Source organism: Toxotes jaculatrix, chromosome 3 (genome assembly GCF_017976425.1).
Source record: "Toxotes jaculatrix isolate fToxJac2 chromosome 3, fToxJac2.pri, whole genome shotgun sequence".
NCBI classification, from domain to species: Eukaryota; Metazoa; Chordata; class Actinopteri; family Toxotidae; genus Toxotes; species Toxotes jaculatrix.
In genome coordinates this window covers 1,037,865-1,058,955 of record NC_054396.1, presented here as the reverse complement: position 1 = coordinate 1,058,955, position 21,091 = coordinate 1,037,865, and the positions used below count along the sequence as shown (strand labels likewise).

At 40.1% G+C, this 21,091-nt stretch overlaps 1 protein-coding gene and 1 long non-coding RNA gene across 2 annotated transcripts; one reads left to right on the top strand and one right to left on the bottom strand.

Moving 5' to 3' along the window:
* Positions 1–364: 364 nt before the first annotated feature.
* Positions 365–17,570, top strand: nampt2 (nicotinamide phosphoribosyltransferase 2). The gene is made up of 11 exons (XM_041034503.1): positions 365–682; positions 7,589–7,724; positions 8,054–8,157; positions 8,346–8,474; positions 9,920–10,078; positions 12,934–13,064; positions 13,157–13,382; positions 15,143–15,262; positions 15,456–15,596; positions 16,353–16,478; positions 16,855–17,570. The coding sequence occupies exons 1-11, from the start codon at positions 635–637 to the stop codon at positions 17,014–17,016; spliced, it is 1,482 nt and encodes a 493-aa protein (XP_040890437.1). The 5' UTR covers positions 365–634; the 3' UTR covers positions 17,017–17,570.
* On the bottom strand, positions 11,507–14,799 carry LOC121179589. Its single transcript, XR_005893880.1, has 3 exons — positions 14,550–14,799; positions 13,120–13,373; positions 11,507–11,737 (listed from the first exon to the last, which is right to left on the bottom strand). It is a non-coding gene; the product is annotated as an uncharacterized LOC121179589 (long non-coding RNA).
* Positions 17,571–21,091: the final 3,521 nt, after the last annotated feature.

Below are 21,091 nucleotides of genomic sequence, written 5' to 3'. Positions count from 1 at the left end.
GTGAACCCCGTGTTGTTGTGGGTCAAAGTACAACAAGGGATTGCATTGCAGAGATAATTGGCCTTTTTTTTTTTTTTTTACTAACTTTAATAGTCCAATCCATTTCAACAAATGTATTAATAAAAAATATTAGTGTGAACATAAAATGCAGGATACGTTGAAAGACGATCGATTCAGCGAGCGTACTGCCCAGAATGTCTGAGTTATCCCTTTAACTACATTCCAAAAAAAAAAAAAAAAAAAAAAAAAACGTCCATGAACGCACCATGACGTACCAGGTCAGAGAGTCGTTGAGAAGACGTGCGCGTGGCCATGCGTGCTGAAACCCGCCCCTTTCCAACAACCCCCACCCCCGCCGCTCCAACCTACAAAATGAGTACTGCTTTAATTATTTTACCAGTGCTGTAACGTCGAAATCTGGGTCTACAGGAGAAACACGGGGGTTAAAATTACAAACATTCGTCGTCGGAGGTTTATTTTCTCTGCAGCCTGTGCTCCAGTCTGTCCTTTCCCGGTCTAACATCAGCTTCTCGGTCTGGGTCCTGGGTCGTTCTCTTGTTAAGTTGCTTCGAGGAGACGGAGACTGAAGTGACATTTAGCTACGTTAACGTTAATTCATTCACCCAAAACAACAATGGCATCGCAGGATTTTAATTTCTTGCTTGCGACTGATTCCTACAAGGTGAGTAGGACATGTTCTTCGTGCTTGTCCCCTTCTCTGTCCTATTACTGGCTTTTTTCCGAGTAAATTTAATTCAGTTTATTTTGGGGTACAGTTAGCTTCAAATTCCGTTCAGTATCTCGCTACATATCACACATAGCACATCGCAAATAACGTTAGCCGTTTCATTTTTGGCTAACTGAATGTTTTGACTGTGATACAACGTCGTAGTAGATGGGACTGTGTGAACACCAAATGCATGCATGCTGTTGTTATTAGTACATATGCAGTTTATTAAAAAGCAAAGGATAGAGTCCATAGAGTCCCATCTGTGGACAAGCAATCAAAATTTAATCCGTGAAATCTTATTTTAGAAGATATGGCTTGGCCAGGAGTAGTCTTCTGTGGACACCTTTGCTGGTGCCAATATAATACCTGAGTTTTGTTATCACCACACCAAAACTACTCTTCATAGCTGCCTTTATTGACTATGAATGCATTTTCTAAACATTTTTCTAAAAAAATTCCAAGCTTTATCTAAGTGTGAATGAATATTTGCTCAAACAGTTCATAACCAAGGTAAAGACTGACCGAGCATTTGGTGCCAACTTTAAGTACAGTACAGATCTACATTATGCACAGTCCGACATTTATAGTTTACACATTTACGTTACCACCAACTGTAAAATGCGTGTTCAGGTCTTTGTACACAGACTAAGAATACAGAGGGTCTTCATACACTGTTAAAAGTTGAAACAGTCACTATTAATTTATCTCAAAGGGCAAACCTCAAGGGAATAGTGCAGCAGAAAGAACATATTGTGTCTTTTTTGCTGAAGACCAGGACCCTTGGGGAGTTCTAGGACTCCAGTTTAATGAACCAGGACATAAGTTCTGAAGGACAAGTCATGGTATGATGCATTTTCTTGTCATTCGTAGCCAGTAATGCTTGCTCTCGTATTCTAGTGTAGTTGTGAGTATCACAGAGCCCAGCCCTCCATTGACTGTTTTGCTTTCAGTTTCATGTCATCGAAACTCATGCGGTTTCGGATTAATTTCGTAATACAAATCCAACTGCTTGAGCAGGCTGTGCTGGCATATACACTATGGCATATGCTCAGCTCAGTAGAGTTAAATGTCAGATGTCACCGTTAGATGTCATTCAAAGGTTTGCACTGCAGTCAGATGGCAAAGGTCTGGATGATGACCAACTGGCCTTTTTATTAGCTCCAACAACCACTGCAAACAAAGTCCAAAGCAGCAGCACAGCCAAGAGGATTCCTCCAATTTGTCTGTCATCACAATTACATAATAGAAACTGATTTGGTACATTGTGATGAGCTCATCTGAAAGTCCACTGGGGTTACCGGGTTTACAGCACAGCACTTTCCATGATTTGGAAAAAAAAAGAAAAGTAAATACTAAAATACCAATATAAAAATTTTAAAAGTTACAAATTTGTGTTTCTACTCCAGCAGCAGCATAATATGACATAACCCCAAACTGCCTACCGTGTAATCATCATTTTTACTTTTTTTGTGACTTTTGCATTGATGGTTACATTATAACCACAGAAATGAGACACTGCTGTCAGCTACAAGGACACATAGTGTCTGATCAAGCATTCAGACAGAACAGCTCCTGTAATTGAACAAAGAAAGCCGTTCATTAACTCATCTAGAAATATTCATTTAATATAAATGTGTTCAACATTTCAGCCACGTATACAGTACATGTTCATATTGAGGTTTTAAAGGTGCATGCACAGCAATAAGCTTGTGTTTTTGCATCATGGGCTCTGTGTCCTAGTTCATGTCAACCAGAATTTCCCCTACAAAAATTGGTTTGTAGACATTATTAACAAATGAAATACAGCAACACTGTCATGTGAATGTGAGTGTGATCGGCCATCTTAGTTACTGTTTGACAGTTTAAATAATTGCCTCACTCATGAAACACGTGTGCCTTTGTTACAACTGTGAAATATCTGTGTGGTATCCGTAGCTTTATCAGCTTCACAAGCAGCATGGTGCAATGGATGGCACTGTCGATAGGCCATCCATCGGTCAACCACTTTGGTCCAAACTAGAGCTAGATCAATAACTTGGTCAGGCTGATTTATCAGCCGATGTCTGTGAAGATCCTCAGTCTTCCAGGCCATAGTTATCCAAGATCAGGGCAGGTGGACTTGGCTGTACATCTTCAATATGTTTCACCTCTTGTCCAAGAGGCTTCTTCAGTTCTGGATGAGAGGTGAAACGACTGAAAGATCTCTTGTTTTTCAGACTATTCAGACCCTTTGTTGTGGCACTCCAGATTGTGGTCAGGTGCATCGTGTTTGCTGAGCTGTATCTACAGCTTGATTGAACCCTTTGGACGGAGCTCAAAACTCTATGTTTGGTGAACACCAGGTACTGCCCATGAGCTGGCTAATACCATCCCTGCTCTGGAGTGGACATGATCGGAGACTGGGGCAACAATTCACCTTTTAGCATGACAGTGACCCAAAGCGTAAAACCAAGAAAACACTGGAGTGGCTTTTGGACAGGTCTCTGATTCAATGAGAAATGCTTCCTGGCAGACTGGATCTGCCAGGAAGACTGGAATAAACTGCGCATATCCAGGTCTGCAAAGCTTATAGAGACTTACTCAAGAAGACTCAAAGCTGTAATAGCTGCAAAGGGGCTTTAAAAAGGGCTGAATTAAGGGTCTGAATGATTTTGTAAAGGAGGGATTTTAGTTTTTTTATTTCTATTAAATTTGCGAAAAGTTTTTTTCACTTTGTCATTGTTTGATAGTGAGTGTAGATTGATGGGCCAATTATGGTAGTTTTATCCATTTATCATTGTATCCATTAAATCTACAACACGCTAATGTCTGCAAAAATTTGTGCAAAACTATGTGTCATTTTATTTGCTTACCAGTTCATTTATTTATTTTATTTTATTTGCAAGGGATCATGTACAATATGAAACATAGATGTTAGCGTTTGATGTATGTTTCCCCGAACAAACCTTTCAAAGGCAAACATCCTCCTCTTTATCAGCCTTACACAGACAAACTGGTATCAGTGATTTACACAGTGGAGCCACATTACACTGTTTTAAGGTTTTCGTGATTGCTAACTCTTTCTTAGTTTTGGCTTTGGTTTTATGACAGGCAGCTGGTGATTTTCTGCAGCTAAGATTCTCAGATGTCCACACCATTTCATTAGCACTTGAACACACCACACATAGCGGGTCACATGACTCTTGTAGTTTCCAATAGTTCCAAGCATGTGATTCAGATCTATTGTTTCCATGGAGAACAGCAGGATCTACCAGAAAAACGCCTTGCAATGCTAATTCTGCTAATTCTGTGGATTGTAAATCAATCACTGAAGTTTAAAATATTAAATATTCGTAGTATTGAATTATTTATTATGGAAGAAATGGGTAAGAGTGAAACATTACCATAGGCTTCTCCATCTTCTGTAATGGCTGGTATTATATCTTGTTGTAATCTTTCTGACTTACAAATACCAATATTATTGATCAGTTCATTACATTGAACAAAGTAGATGTGCATTAATATGAATATACTCTACAGAAAAGTAGGTGCTAGGCAGGCTTGTTTGAGTATTTCTGAAACTGCTGATCTTGTGGAATTTTCACAATCAACAGTCTCTAGAGTTTAACTCAGAATGGAGCCAAAAACAAAAACCATCCAGAGAGGGGCAGTTCTGCTGATGGAAACACCTTGTTGATGAGAGAGGTCAGAGGAGAATGACCAGCCTGGTTATTGGAGCTGACAGAAAAGCTACAATAACTCAGATAACCACTCTCATCTCAAAATCAACATGTCCAACCATGAGGTGGATGAACTACAACAGCAGGGACCATGTAGGGTTCCAGTCCTGTCAGAGATCTGAGGCTGCAGTGGACACAGGCACACCAATGCTGGACAGATGAAGACTGGAAAAATGTAGCCTGGTCTGATAGATCTGGATTTCTGCTGAACCTGCAGATGGTAGGGTCAGAGTTTGGCATCAACAGCATGAATCCATGGACCCAACCTGCCTTGTGTCAACAGTCCAGGCTGGTGGTGGTGGTGTGATGGTGTGGGGAATGTTTTCTTGGTTCACTTTGGGCCTTAATACCAATCAATCATGGTCTGAATGTCTCAGTCTGTCTGAGTGTTGTTGCTGACCATGTTCATCCCTTCATGGCCACAGTTCACCATCTTCTAATGGCTACTTCCAGCGGGATAATGCCCCATGTCACAAAGTTAAATTCGTCTCAAACTGATTTCATGAGCATGACAGTGAGTTCGGTGAACTTCAGTGTCCTCCCCAGTCTCCAGACCTGAGTCCAGTAGAACCCCTTTGGGATATGGTAGAACAGAATATCAAAGAAAGGCTTCCAACCTCTTGTGGAATCAATGACATGAAGACCTGAGACTGTTTTGACAGCAGAGGGAGGAGCTACTCAGTCTAAGTATGGTGTTCCTAATAAAGTGGACAGTGAGTGTGTTTGTGTGTATACACAGTACATGCTGTATATATACAGTTGTGACAAAAAAGTATGTGAACCTTTTGAAATTTCATGGTTTTCTGCATTAATTTGTCAGAAAATGTGATCTGATCTTCGTCTCAGTCAAGAGTATTAACAAGTATAATGTGCTTAAAATAATAACACAAAAAAATTCTGATCTTTCATGTCTTTAATGAACACAACTGGTTGGTCCCCCCTTGGCACCAATAACCTTACCGGTAATCAGGCGCTTCCTGTATCTGTGGATCAGACCTGCACATCATTCATGGCAGAACTGTTTTAGCTCTGTCATATTCTTTGGACATCTCATGTGTATGACCCTCTTCAAGTCATTCCACAGCATCTCTATTTGGTTGAGGTCCGGTCTCTGACTTGGCCACTCCAAAAGGTGGATTTTGTTTTTCTGAAGCCATTCTGTTGTGGACTTACTCCAGTGTTTTGGGTCATTGTCCTGTCGCATCACCCAACTTCTACAGAGTTTCAGCAGACGTACATCCTCACATTATCCTGAAGAATTTTGTGATACACTTGGGAATTCGTATTCCCCTCAGTGATTTCAAGCTGGCCAGGCCCTTTTTACGCCAGATGTAGTGCTGCATGTTCTTTCCAAATAGTTCAGTCTTAGTTTCATCAGTCCACAAACCATTTTGCCAATACCGCTGTGGAGTGTCATTGTGCTCTTTTGCAAACTTCAGGTGTGCAGTGATGTTCTTTTTAGTACGCTGTGGCTTCCTTCTTTGTTTTTTTTTGTGTTATTATTTTAGGCACATTATGTTTGTCAATACTCTTGACTTAGATGAAGATCAGATCACATTTTATGACAATTTTATGCAGAAATCCAGGTAATTCCAAAGGGTTCGCATACTTTTTCTTGCAACTGTATGTGCTTGGCTATTCATAAATCTAATAACTGCTACGATGCTGGTGGAGGAAAGAAAGGAGTGAAATTATGTCCCATGTCTCTACCATGTCACAGAGACAGATCTTTATGGGTGCACTGAATTTCCATGGAGTTCTGACTAGAACTGGTTTCCACGCTGACTAGGCATGGCTGTAAATTCCTCTTTAGTTGCTACACTTCCTCAGTTCTTCGTTTTGTAGAATCTGTCACACAATTCACCGATGTCACTAGAAACACACACTTCATTATTTTATTATTATTAACATATATGTAACGTATATGACTGCTGCCTTGATTGTATAGTATTTACATTCTTACAGTGGCTTCACAAAGTATTCAGACCCCAACAGCAGAGCTCGTATTGTTTTCACCGGTTGAGTCTGTGTGTCTGCATGTTTGTGTCTATGTGTCATCATAGCAAAATGTGGTCCTGGAGACACCCACTGTAGCAGGAATCAACACTGAGGTGGTTTTGAGTGCTTTGGCAGCTGTTAAGTGTTTGTCTGTGGACAGAGTTTGTCACAGTTATAGATTCACAGCTGTGCAAGGTGCAGTCACAAAACTTTACAGCTTTATAGTTGTGATATAAAGGAACGCCGAGTTTGAAGATGGGTGTGGGCTGACCCATGTGTAGAGTACTGACTACTGAATACTACATGTTGACTGACATTCTGGCTGATGTGATCTCGTCATGAAATGGCAATGGCTCCTTCCCTTCTTCCCATCCCCTACTTGTGGCGCCCTTGCTCGGCTTAATCTTGATCTCAGCTACACACCTGGAAAGTTTTGTGACTGCATCTAGGTGAAAACACTACCAGCCACACTGCGGCAAATCATAATTATTGTCAGTTGTTGTTGACCGTAACCCGGTCGTAGTTCAGTCAAACAAGAACACAGATGTCACACATATTTTGCTGCAGTCAGCAGAACTCACTTTTTCCAATGACAGAAATCAAGTTCAAACAAATATGACATGACACGCAAATGTCAAATGTTGGTAACCTCTGTGACTCTGAGTTTGTTCTTCTTAGATTAGAGAAGGAGGAGAGGGGAGAGAACTTTGGCAGGAGGCAGGATGAGGCAGAAGAATGCAGAGGGAGAGAAATGTCTCTTGGAGCTGTTTCTTCAAGTGACTGGTTGTTGCTCCTGATTATTCAATTAGTAGCGCAGGAGCATAAAGAGAGACTTGTGCTTTGAGCTGTCATCACACCTCCTCACGTGGATCCAGAAAACATGCTTACTGTACACGCAACACATCACGTTGAGCAGGCAATCCTTTGGTTTTCCAGCTTATCATTAGTGTACTTACTGGGGTCTTATTTCATGCTATTTCACAAAACAAATCTGTGTGGCGTGATAAGATTAGGAAGTGATGAATTGAAACATTACACATACTGTGGGTTATTATTAGAAATACATTGTAACATGTTTACTCAGTTAATCTGGTTTTGCCTGCTGGCTGGTTGTGCTTGACTTGTGTCTGTTTTCTTTCAGATCACACACTACAAACAGTATCCTCCCAACATCAGCAAAATCTACTCCTACTTTGAGTGCAGACGCAAGAAAGGTTCCCAGTTTAATGAAGTGGTGTTCTTCGGTCTTCAGTATCTGCTGAAGAAGTACCTCACAGGTACATTCACACTTTCTCCTCTGATCTAAGAAATGAACCTGTACCTTGTACAAATATCCCCATGTACCATTAAAATAGCCCATTGAATGAATGAAAACTCAGCGGCAGCCAGTAGTACACTGTACTTTTGTAGAGTTCACACCTCAAAAGTGTGATTTCAGACGTGTTTGGTAAATCCAACACCATTGGAAACGAGCCAGAGGATACACATGCAGTTTTAAATAAAGTGACTGTTGATTTATCGGTGGTTGCTCATAGTGCAGACTGGATCGTTTTCTGGATGTTTTGAAACAGTCCTGTGAGAGTGTGACTGGGTTTGTCCTGTACAGGCCCTGTGGTCACAGAGGAGAAGATTCAGGAAGCCAAGCTCTTCTACCAGATGCACTTCAGACAAGCTGTGTTCGATGAAGAAGGCTGGAGGAAAGTCCTGGAGGTGTGTAAGGAGATTTTTTTTTCCAGCTGTCAGTCTGTCTTGACAGATTCACAAAGCAGCATTCATCATTACACATATATATATATATATATATATATATATATATATATATATATATATATATATATATATATATATATATATATATATGTTATAACTTGAAGTAAATGTGCTTGTTACTGTGTCAGAAACATGATGGCCGTCTTCCTATCCGGATCAAAGCTGTTCCTGAGGGCAGGATTATACCGAGAGGCAACGTGCTCTTCACTGTGGAAAACACAGATCCCAACTTCTACTGGCTCACCAACTACATTGAGGTAAACTCACCAATGTAAAGTTAGACTTTTTAAATAGAATAAATAACCTTAAATGGTACAAAGGTCAGCAGTAAACTGCCCCCAAAAAAAGTTTAGGTCACCAGAAACTGAAAAATCCTGTATATTTGATAGTAAACAGGCCTTTTTCAGGGATTAACTTACAGCTTCTCCGCAGCAATGGAAGTAAATGAAGCCTTGAAAGTTAATGCAAACAGTTCCTACAGATGAAGCAACCTTTGCTGATGATGCACAAAACCTCTGTCTGTATAAAGGCAGTGTGGGAACAAACTGTGACCAAACCAGATTGGTTGGTCAGGGGTTCATCCTACAGGAAGATGACAAGATGAAGGTGAAAGCAAAGCAAGGGCAACATATTAGCATAGAGAGGAACTTGCTTCATTTTAATTTATTTAATACCTGGATTTGATTTGATTTAATTTAATTCCTTTTTTTTAATCTTTGTTGTTTCTTTGCTTTGCTTAAATTTTTTTTAAACTGCTTCCTGAGCAGTTAAAAAAAAAGTAAAATAAAAGTAGAGGTTTGTATTTAGAGTCTTATTTTTCACCTCTGCATGTCTACTTTGCATCCATTCATTACATCCACTCAGATACCAGAGTCACATGGCACATCAGTATACAGTAAACAGGATGAGGTTGTCATTTGCACATGTGCAACAGTTGTGCTTCAAACACTGCCCTCATGTTTTAAACATCACTGAACACTGGTCTAATTTGTCTGATCCTAGCATGTGGAGGAAAAACCAACAAGAAAATGCAAGAGCTGTTTTTTTTTTTTTTTCTTAGTTCCCAGTTTAGTCTCTGTGGTTCAGAGGTTCCTGATCAGACTGGAGGAACGTGATGTTGACTTGTACTGCATGGGGTGTAAATTACAATGCCATAGGCAAAGAACACAGATTGACTGGAGCCTGAATCAGTTCACAGTACAATTAAGTGACTGTTGCCTTAATTTACTACCTCAAAGAAATGTAATTAGTATTAAGTGACTCATTTCTTGATGTTTTCATGCAACCACGTAATGTTTAGGCAGGCAGTAATATTTATTGAACGTGGGTTGAGGAGTTCAGAAACAAAGGATTCATCCAGTGTGCCTCCATGTTCATATGTATATTATCTCCCACAGGAAATGGCACAGTAATGCATGTTTTGCGCAGTAATGCTATAGCTTAACTTAATTTTTACATTTTTAAATTTAACTCAATGTCAGGAATGCTAATATCTTTACCTGGGTGGTAGCCATCCCTATGCCTACAACCTCAATATTGTCATTTATTTGTCATCTGAACTCTTTCTTTCATTAAAATACGGCCCTTCTCTCCTCTTCTGCCTTTCTTTTTCTTACCAACTGATCACTCACTATCACACTATTGTTTTCTTTTCTTTTTTTAATCTCCATACCCATCCACCCCTCTCTCTTGCCGGCTGTAGACCATGCTGGTCCAGATGTGGTATCCCATCACGGTAGCCACAGTATCCAGGGAATTCAAGAAGATCCTGGCCAAGCACCTGAAGGCCACCTCAGGAAGCCTGGAAGGCCTGGACCTGAAACTGCATGACTTTGGCTACAGAGGAGTCTCCTCACAGGAGGTCAGGAAGACTTTCTCACTCCTTCTCTTTGTTTTGTGTCCAACCAGCATTGAGTTTGAGACAACCTTATAAACAAGGCTAATGGGGCCTCTCACTTTATTTCTGTATGTTGTAAGGATATCTACAGGCACTATGTTTGCACTATGACCTGGGCATTTCAGAAAATGATCATCTTGTGAGATCTGCTGTCTGCATATGGCTGTGTCATGCTGGTGTTATGTAACTTTTGCATGATATAAGTGCTGTTCACTTCAGTGATTACGGGGCACAAAGGTTATATTAAGGGAACTCAATAAAAGGCAGAGACTTACATAATAAGCATAACGTTGGAATGTAAATTCAGTTATCAGTCTCTTGTTCAACTCAGGCACAGAGCTCAAAGTATTTACTCATAAGAGAATTTTATAATAAGATTCTCAGAGTTCTCTTTACCTCTAGGAGGTTGATGTCAGTGTTTTTAACCCAGGCAGCAGCTTATTTACAATAACATAAACACAGAATAGTGTGATTGCAGTGTTAAGCTCATGTCTGTGTGTGTGTGTCTCTGTCTAGTAGAACTGTTTGGTACATGAAGGAACAAATCTTTAGCACTCAGCCTTCAAATCTTCAACCTGAACTCAGTGTACTGAATCATCAGTGTGACTTAGAGAATCAGCAGCTTTTTGGGAGGGGTTCTCTCAGGGAAGAGGTGATCTGTGATTTTACATGTTGTTGTTTTACATGTTCCATTACATGACTGTAATGGAACTCACCCTCATTCTGTTGAAGTAAATCCTGTTTTTTTTTTTTTTTTGTTTGTTTGTCACTTTACGCCTACTTGACATTTTTTTCACTTAATATTCCTCTGAGTTTTATCTTCTTTAATCTTTAATTCTTTACTGTCACATCGTGGTTATCAACTGTCAAGTTGCACAAGGCTTTTGTTCAGCTCCTGCCCCAACTTGAAAATGGCCTGGTTGATTTCATAGAGCGCGTGGGACAACTCCCATTTCTTTTCCTCTTTTTAATTTTCAGTCCACTTTGCTTTGTTTACTTTGATACAATCCAGTTTATCTACTCAGAGTTACTCGGCTTGTTAACGAAAACAACAGGGTGGGAAAAAGGACATTGTCAAAGTGCCGTGACCTTTATCAAGGAAATCTGATCTCTAAAAGTGAACATTGCTTATTACCCTGAAATATACACTACTCACAATAAGTTAGGGATATCATTATTGACATGAGTGCTTTTCCTATTTGGTCTGAATTTTAATGAAATAAGTAAAAGTTCTCTTGATATTACTAAAAATGAATGAGAAGAAACACCATTTTCATTAGTTTAATATTTATTACCCCAAAAATTTTGACAATGACAAGGACAGCCCCAAATAACAAAAATTGTCAATGTCAGTAGCGGGTGTTTCCACCATTTGCTGCAATGACAGCTTGACAGCGATGTCTCATGCTCCTCAGTAGCCTCATGATGTTGTTCTGAGGCAATGCGTTCCACTCTTCCACAAGTGCTACACGCAGTTCTGCCAGGTCACGTGGGGGTGGGGTACAATCATCCAGTCTCTGCTTCAGCTGGTCCCAGACATGCTCTGTGGGGTTCAGGTCAGGGGACATTGCTGGCCATACCATATGAGGCACTCCGACTTCCTGAAGTCCAGCTGTGACAATTCTGACACGATGTAGTGGAGCATTATCATCCATGAACAGAAAATTGGGGGTGTGCTGGTGGAATTGGGGGATGATGATGGGTTCCATGATGTCTCTGAGGTAAGAACGTGCAGTGACTGAGCCATCAATAAGGTCCATAGGTCCTTAGGTACTGGTCATCGTTGCGGTCTGTCACTCATGGGGCTCCACTCCTGGGTCTGTCACGAACTCTGCCAGTAGTTCTGTGTCTTGATGCAAGCCTGCTGATGACACTTAGAGACACACCAAGTTCACGAGCAACATCTGACTGCCTGCCACTGACCCGAAGGCACGCTATGGCCAGGTGGCGCTGCTCGTCCGTTAAGTGACGTCGTGTGTTCATGGCTGTTTGAATGATGAACTTGGAATGACTTACTGACAATACCAGATTTTTATACCCACAGAATGTTGGAATTGATGCCACATTGAAAAGGGTTGTCTTTTAGTATTTTTTGGTATTGGCCCCAATATGTAAGGCACACTGTACACAGTGAGACCATTACGTGGAAAACACAAAATGAGGTGTGTCTATCACGCCAATACAATTGCCTCCTTTTTCCAAAAATCTCTGAAGTGAAACAAACACCGTATGTATGACATCCACTGAGTCTCTCACAATATCCCTAACTTACTGTGAGTAGTGTATTTACAATTTCTCAATTTTGTTACACCTAGGGAAAAAAACACTTAGTTCTGCAGCATTTTTCTGGAACAAAAATATTCACATCACCCATTTCAAAGTAAATCACCTCATAACAGAGCTAGAAAGTAATTACATAAGCCAGAGTGAAAATCACACTGTCTTACTGATTGTCATATCATAACATTAACTCAAATTACGACAGTGATTTCTCTTGACAGCGGTGTGTCCACTGTTGACTGAAGATGAAACTTCACTTCCTGTTTGCCCGCTGCGTTTCCTTCACATGCTTTTAATTTTGCTCATCCTCTCTGTTCTTTTCAGCTCTTTATTTTTCTTGAGTTCCAACTCAACAGTCACTGTGATACATCGTATGAAGGTCTTGGACCAGGGGCTATGTGACTACCTGCATAAAGCTCACTGCAAAAACATATAATCCACAGTGATAATCAGGATGTAATAACCCTGATGCACGTTAGCAGTTGCTGAGCTACTGGCCTTTTAAACTGTGACTGATAATTCCCATCTCTACTGTCCAGTCTGCAGCGTTAGGTGGAGCAGCTCACCTGGTTAATTTCTGCAGCACAGACACAGTAGCTGGGCTTCTGATGGCTCAGAGATATTATGGCTGTCCTATGGCTGGCTTCTCCATTCCAGCAGCAGAGCACAGGTATAACACATACACACATATACAGATATATAAAGCGACGAGTTCATTTCATTACCTGTCAGTCTCTTATATTATTTCATCCTCTCATCCAGTACGATCATCTCCTGGGGGAGGAGTAGGGAGAAGGAGGCTTTTGAGCGAGTCCTGGACCAGTTCTCCTCAGGACCGGTCTCAGTGGTCAGTGACAGCTACGACATCTTTAACGCCTGCAAACACATCTGGGGAGACAAACTGAAGGAGCGAGTCATGGAGCGCAGCCAAGACTCCTGTCTGGTCATCCGGCCGGACTCTGGAGATCCTGCAGAGACTCTTATTGAGGTAAATAACAGGGTTGGGATTAGTCAGTGCTGACCAACAAAAACAGATACCTAAACTAGACTTGCAGGCGAGTATGACTATTTTCACTGTAGCCATTTTTTTTAGAAAAACATATGGACACTGTTTACTAACCCATAGTTATTTCAAATTGGAATTTTCCTCTAGATTGGTCTTAGAAGTTTGAAATCTAAAGTCTAAACTCCAGCACTCAAGGGTCTGCTGTGGACTTTTGGAGAAAACATCATCTGTAGGCAGCAATTATTCAGCTACATTTTAGCTTCAGAACTGCACCTGCTTCCCACACTGCACTGTACCACTGACGTGAGCTTAAATTGTGCGGTGTGATTCTTGTCAAGTGGAATTATAATTGTGTTCACTTGGGACTGAGGCCAGAATTTCTGAAAATAATTTGTAGGGACTTTGCCTACAAGCATTACCATGCATATTGTGTTTGTGCAGATTGAAAATAAAATGGTTGTTACTCATAAAGGAGACAGTTTTATAACGCACACAAACAAAGTTTCAGCTCCAGCTTTTTTTTTGTTTGTTTTCACTTTGACCAATATTGGTAAATATTATAATACATGCTTAATACTATAAAAGAGGAGGAAAATGCCTTCTTTGTCTTTGTTTGAAAAGTGTGATGTAAAGTGACAGGAACTGGCCTGGACTTATTAATGACTGAAAAGGTACACAGGACTAACTGTTGCTGGGTTTTGAACTAATGTTACCAGCTTGGTCGCTAGCTTCCCAGATTGTGATGGCAGTATACTCACAATCTGAAAAGGTACCATACCGTTTCAGATGGTATGTCCAAGAAAAATTTTAAAGAAATACACAAATACATCATAACAGCATTGCTTGAATAGAGGAAATGAGCAACTTTTCTGCAAAGAATGTCATTACCAAAGCTCGCATGTGTCATCATAAAGATAGTAGGAGTATCACTACAAAATTTTAAGTACTTTGTCCTCAAGCGAATGGTTTACTATGTATTTACATTGTTTGGAGCGCTGATTGTTCAGCAGTCAGGGTCAGCAGCCTTCTGAACTGGCTGGTGAAAGGTAATCCACGCTGCTGCATCAGTACGATTACCACAGGCAGCTTTTTTTTTTATGTCAGAAAAAAACGTATGATACTTTCAAATATAGGCAGTTACCCACTTACCCACTGCTCCTTATCCCATTAGACTCCAGTGACTGGAATGCCCAGGGACTTCCCGGTCTAAATCACCAGTTTCCAGTTGCCAAATCTCCAGTTTCTAATTTGCATCAAATTGCACAGAAAGTACAAATTTAACCCAAGTACCAAGGCTGTAGAATAAAAAGCTACCTTATTATGTGGCCTGCGTGTCAACATTTTCTGGGCCCTGACTATATTTTGTCTGTCCAACATACATGCCGTGCAACGTGTTTTCCCAAATAGTTGAGTGGTTAGCTGTTTGTCTCTCAGTCCAAAGGATGAGGGTTCAACATGACTTGGACTCTGATCGCTTGGACTGTGTCCAATGACCTCAGAGGACCAACACACAGAGAAACACAGACTGTCCAGCAGAGGGCAGCAAGAGACCACATGTAAAATGAAGGATTTCTTAATATCTAATAAATGGTACAGTTTTCATAGCAAACATCATTAGCTTTTAGCCAAAATGAACACAATAATATACATAACTAAATCCTCCATAAGCACCCTCTAGCACACATAGAAATGCTCCAAACTCCAAAATAAAAATCATTCAAATGCCGTGTTTTGTTTTATAGGTCATCAAGATTTTAGAGGAGTGCTTTGGCTGTTCTCTGAACTCTGTTGGATACAAGGTGCTGCCTTCTTACCTGAGAATCATTCAAGGAGATGGTATTGACCTCAGCTCAGTGGATGAGGTAAAAATAAATAAATAAATAAAAGGTTTGGTTGCTGCACTAGTTTTATTTTTTTAATCTTAACTATAATAGATTTGCAGTTGTCTTCGCTGTAACTCAGACACAGCTTTTGACTTTTCCTAAACATAAATTGCATATCCTGATGAAGTCTGTCTTGTTGTGTTTGAAACTTTACTGTCTCTGTTTTCTGAAGATTCTTCAAAAGCTGAGCGATGAAGGCTGGAGTGCTGAGAATGTCTTCTTTGGATGTGGCAGCGCTCTGCTTCAGAAACTCAACAGAGATACACTCAGCTGTGCCTTCAAGTGCAGTTATGTGGAGACTAATGGCAAGGGGGTAAGTGGAAGGGCTCTGGCTTCATTTGGATTGAATTTACTGAAGTCATTTACTGGTGTAGCAGGTTATTTAGATTAATTTGTAAGCTATCTGGAATGATAAAAAATTAGATTAAACCAGAACTTTGATTAATAAGTTCCTCACCCAAATCTATTGTATTCATATAGCACCAACTTGCCTTTTCATTTAGAGCAGGTCCAGACCGGAAACTGGCAAAAAGGGAAGATGATAGGTGATTTGGTTTTGGTTGTCTCGTGAATTTTTAATTATAGTAATCAAAGAAAGTAATTTGGGGATTCTTGATGCAACAGAAGCTTCAAAGCAACATTGAGGCAAAAACAACCAGGACCACTTATTGTTACACTATAAGGTTTCCTCTTGTTCAGCAGCAAATTGGTTTTGTAGTTGAGTGATATTAACTGTTCACTAGATACTAATTATCTAATTTACAAGGATAACACAGTAGTTATCTAGCTGCTGTGGCTGCCTACTATTTAACTCTCATTCGGCTCACCTGGTTTTTTGAGCACAGCTGTAGAACTGATTGTTCATTTTGGTTGACTTATCATCACCTGGCTACCTGACGTGGTCTTTTGCCAGTCCCAGTGATGAAGACTTTGCAGAGCAACATCCTGGTTCAACTATTCATGTGCTTTCTTGTCTCCATCACAGGCACAGATGCTGTCATCCTCACAGAGTGGCTTTCAATTTGCTTTCAATTAGTTGCCTTTAAACTAGTTTTATGTCTCCCTCCAGATGGACGTGTACAAGCAGCCAGTGACCGACCCATCCAAGGGGTCAAAGAGAGGTCGATTATCACTGAGGAGAAACTCTGATGGCTTCTTAGAGACAATAGAGAGAGGAGCAGGCAAGCCTGAGGAGGTTAGTCCCGGTGTTTAACTCTCACTCTCACGTATCAGTTATCGCTGGTTTACAACATACACTGTACATTTTTGAACGTTTAGCATGAAGTATGTATGTAGTAGTAGTATAATCTTCATCCCCCTCTCCCTTATTTGAATTTCTCTTGATGATTTCTAATCAAGTTTCAACAACACTGGATGTCTTTGTTCCCAGAATTCAACCTGATAGCATCTTCCATTAGACTCTCCCTAATAAAATAGTTGGAGAGAATGATGGGGTGCCTTTTAAACTAGATGCAAAATCAGGATTTCTTTCTCTGTCTGTGGACTGAATGTGTTTAATAATCCTAAAAGCACCTCCTCCTGTACTTATTATTTATCTGTGCGTTCTTCAGGACCTGCTGGTGACTGTTTTCGAGAACGGCAGCCTGGTGCAGGACTACTCCCTGGAGGAGATCAGGAAGAACGCCCGGCTGCGGGACGAGGAGCTGAATCCCACCATACACAACCATGAACAGGAGCTGCTGCACAATCATATCATCAACGGGATTCACTAGATCATCCACAAAGTCTCTCACCGTGCATACAGTACTCCAGTGTTTAACAGGGTACACTGGAATGCAGACTGCAGTGTTTTAGAAAGGTGTCCTTTTAAGTATAAACTGAACATGTTGAAGAGGAGTGAAAAGCTGTTTCTCATAGCAGTCACCACCAAGCACTACCACCATCCCCACCCCCACCCCCACCCCTGCCACTTCATCCTGAGAAGCCCAATGATAACAGGTGCATTTGCTTCTTTCACTTTCTCTTCTGGCCAAACTCTCAGCCAGCACACTGTACACCCCTTTGTGGGCAGACAGTTACTCTGCCGTGGCATGGCCATGACCAGAACTGAAGCTCAGGGTCAAATCCAATAAGCTAAGTTAGTTTTTATTCTTTCATGTTTTGATTTAAAGATACACTTCCTACATGTTGTGGTTGTTATCAAACACTACGACTACGAATCAGAGAGCATGACTCTTAAGATATCTTCATTGCTGAGATGCAATGTCTCAGCATTTTCAGGCCAAAAATGACCTAAACTTCCAAATATTCCAAGCTTCCATTAGATTTCTTTTTCTAGGTTTCCTGTTAGAGTAGAGACAATTTGAATTTTAGACACTAAAACTTACTATCACACAATATGAATAGTAACAGTATTACTGATTATTGTAATAGTGGTACGTCATTAGGTACGGGTTACACTGAGTGCCTCATACATAATCTTTCACTCAAGGTCAGTGTCAACTCCATTTATCAGCAGAGCAGTATATTGCTCCAGCCTTACTTGCTGCCATTTACTTAGTTTTTTGACGGTTTTCCAGTCACATAGATCCATAATAGCTTGGTTTTCATTTACCTTGTGCAGGTTCATAGTCAAGATCCAGCCACTACGACTGAAGGTTTCAGATATGAAAGGGAAACGCAAATCAAGTAGGCCTTCATAAATGGAGATATCGCCACACTGGCCAGTAGTGCAAAACAAAATAAAACAAATATTGTGCTAAAAAAAAAACAAAAAAAAAACGAAGCAAGCGAATTCAATGAAACCTGTTGTCACTGTTTCATGATTTCTGATGCTACTGACCCACAAAGCAACACTCTGATGAACCCTAGAGTATTTAATATTGAATCATTAAAGACATTATGAAATAATGAGTCATATGAATAACCAATAACTGAAGAAATGATTGAAATTCAAGTCTTTATTATCGGTCGTTTTATAAAAACAGATTTATTGGATATTTATTGATGATGTTAACAGTGACTGCCTCATATAAACTGTTTATTTTGAGCTAGCAAGATAAACCGCTGCTACCAAATGTAGCAACTTAGCTCCTGTTAGCATGGGAAACAGTAATGTCAAGGTATCTGTGAATCAGCTAACTAGAGGTTGTTGCCGTAAATCAGCAATACACACTCACAGTAACTGCAACTGTTTTACTGTTAAGCTGTAGCTTAACAAGGCTGCTCATGCTAACCCCCTATACATTTTCCTAGCTATGCTTCTATGCTATTACGTAGCATAGAAGTGAGAAGACAGAGTTACCAGTGTTAGCTAGCTGCTATTAGCTTGAGCAACCACATTAATAAATGGAGATGTTGGTTTCTGTGTCTGTTTGCCATATGAATTTACAGCAGTAGCTAGACAGCTGATTCACAATTACCTCAACGCCGGTTTTGCTCTTGTCAACAGAAAGCAACGGGCTAATTCTGCTAGCCCTTGCTGACCTAGCTTGCTAAAAGAACAGGGGACGTGGAGGCAACACCACTTTTATTTTTGATGAGTCCTTTTTTTTTTAGCATTTTTAATGAAAATAAGGGGGACGACTAAATTGTATTTTACACAATTTATTCATATGACTATTTATTTTATAATTGTTTATTCAAAGTTGAACATTTCAGGGCTATGGATGTTCCTTAATTATTGACATTAACATGGTCAATTCTGCTGGTGTCCAAAATGTTAGTTTCATTCACTGGTTTCCAACCTATCCATGTTGAAGCAGTGTCTTTGACCCTCGTCACTGGCTCTGTGCACCTGTGAGCAGTTTCATCCAAACATTTTCAATGTCAGGTTGAGGTTTTTGAACATTTTCAGAGGACTGAGCAGGTATTTACCCTAAATCTAAGCAAACAGTGACTTTGACTTATTCTCTTAACTGAACTGAGTGCAGGTGGAGACACATTCTTGTTTTTCTGTTTCCATTTAAGACACTTGCCAAATTTATTCATGTCTTCTGTTTGGGGGAGATATCATGGGGCACAAGTATCAGTTTCTATAATGAAGGATGATTACAACAGTAACTGATGCACTGATTCCACAACTGTGATATCCTGAAATGCTGAAAGCTGCAGTGAACATTCAAAGACTTAAAAGTATCTGTAGGCACTTACTGATAGTAGTGAGCCACTGCATTATATATGCTGTTGGTGCTTTGTGAGTCTTTTGTCCTTTGGATTGGCTTTCATGAAAGCAGTGTGCTGCTACAGAGACGCACAGTGAAGGCACATTGCACTGCTCTCTCAAACGTCACTTATGATGATTTGATTTCTTACTGCGGTCACAGTTACATAAATGGTACATAAAACTGCATTTTCTGAAGGTTTAGGATTTTGATCTTCCAAATCATAAGCATTTGAATTAATTTGATGAATATGAAGTCGTTTGATCACATGATTTTTAATATTTCGGTAATTAACATAACACACTTTTCATATTGAGATAAAGCATTGATATTGGCTCAGATTACAGGAAGTTGGTTTGGGACTTTGATGTTTCAAACCACTTGGATCAAAGTGAATCAGATCGTTGCATTTATTTCACAAGTGTTTGGTTTCTTTGTCTTTTGTTTATTTAAAAATTTGTAGCATCTTCTGCCTTTTTGATTTGGACTCATGATTCCCTCCAGATAAACCTTAGAGAACAGACTGGGCATTAAACTGCCTTCACTAAATTTGAAATGCTAAACAGACTACATTATGTGGTAAAACACACTGGACTGGGGAAAATCCCAGTCCGACATCCTTAGGTGGAATGATAGAGATAAGAGAAGGCAGGGTGAACGATTTATTGAAAGTCAGATTTGATTGGCAGATGAAAAATGTACTCTAATGTTGTCTGTTCACATCTTTCCACCATTTGTTTTATGATCAGGTTTTAACATTAAGTCTTGATGTATCAGTGTTCCCTCAACCTGCCTTGTCTACTTTAGTTAGAAGTATTTCTTTTCCCAGAATGCCTTTCAACAACCTTTACACAAGGGATATTTTAATTTTAGTCAAAACGTCGCAAATAGATTTGCAGATCCACATAAACCTGTTAACTTTTGACACTGTCCTGACAAATGAAAACACCAGCTCCTCATTTAATTTTCTCATTTCATGTTCTTCTATTTAACATCTTTTTTTTTTTTCATTCAGCAGTATATTCCACATTAATCACCTCAGTTTCCACCTGCAGGCCACAGCCTGTGTGCATTTGATTTTCTTGCTGGTGACCGGTCTATACAGCTGAGTGATAAAGTAAAGGTGTCACTTGCTACCAACACTGGGCAACACATGCTTTACCTCCTGTGTGGTACCAACACTTCTCATATAAGTGTATGTAATTACATTTTGTAAATATCCTTTTGAAACTGATTTGGTTTTAGTTGATCTGTATCTTTTAAATACTCCTTTACCTTTGATTTTCTTTGTGTTTTTAAAACTGACCTTTTCTAAGATTAAAAGAAAAAAAAACCGTCTCAAACTGGGCTGAGCTTCTTCTCTTAAACTGTAAGGCAATTACACTTGCAAAAGCAAGAGAGGAGGAGTGTGAAGCTCCTCTGCAGCACCTGAAACCACACCCAGCCAGTAATGTCACGGGGTCCTGGGGTACACCTGTACATCACTGCAGCAAGGTGAGCCTGAAAGCAGGTTACTCAGATGCTAACTGACAGCTGCAGTTTTCTTTTGAGCCACAGGAGGGAGGCAGATTCATACAAAGCCTGGTTTTGGAAACACGGATGAGGATGAAAACCATTTTTGAAGCAGTGCTCAGTGTTAAAGGAGGTTTACGTGGTCCTGATGTCCTGAAAGGACAGAGTTTTT

Bases quoted from the DNA above. Each gene is read 5' to 3' on its own strand.
- nampt2 (XM_041034503.1), top strand. From the start codon at position 635: ATGGCATCGCAGGATTTTAATTTCTTGCTTGCGACTGATTCCTACAAG. The intron at 15,263-15,455 runs GTAAAAATAAAT...TGTTTTCTGAAG, and splicing joins ACCTCAGCTCAGTGGATGAG to ATTCTTCAAAAGCTGAGCGA. The intron at 15,597-16,352 runs GTAAGTGGAAGG...GTCTCCCTCCAG, and splicing joins TGGAGACTAATGGCAAGGGG to ATGGACGTGTACAAGCAGCC.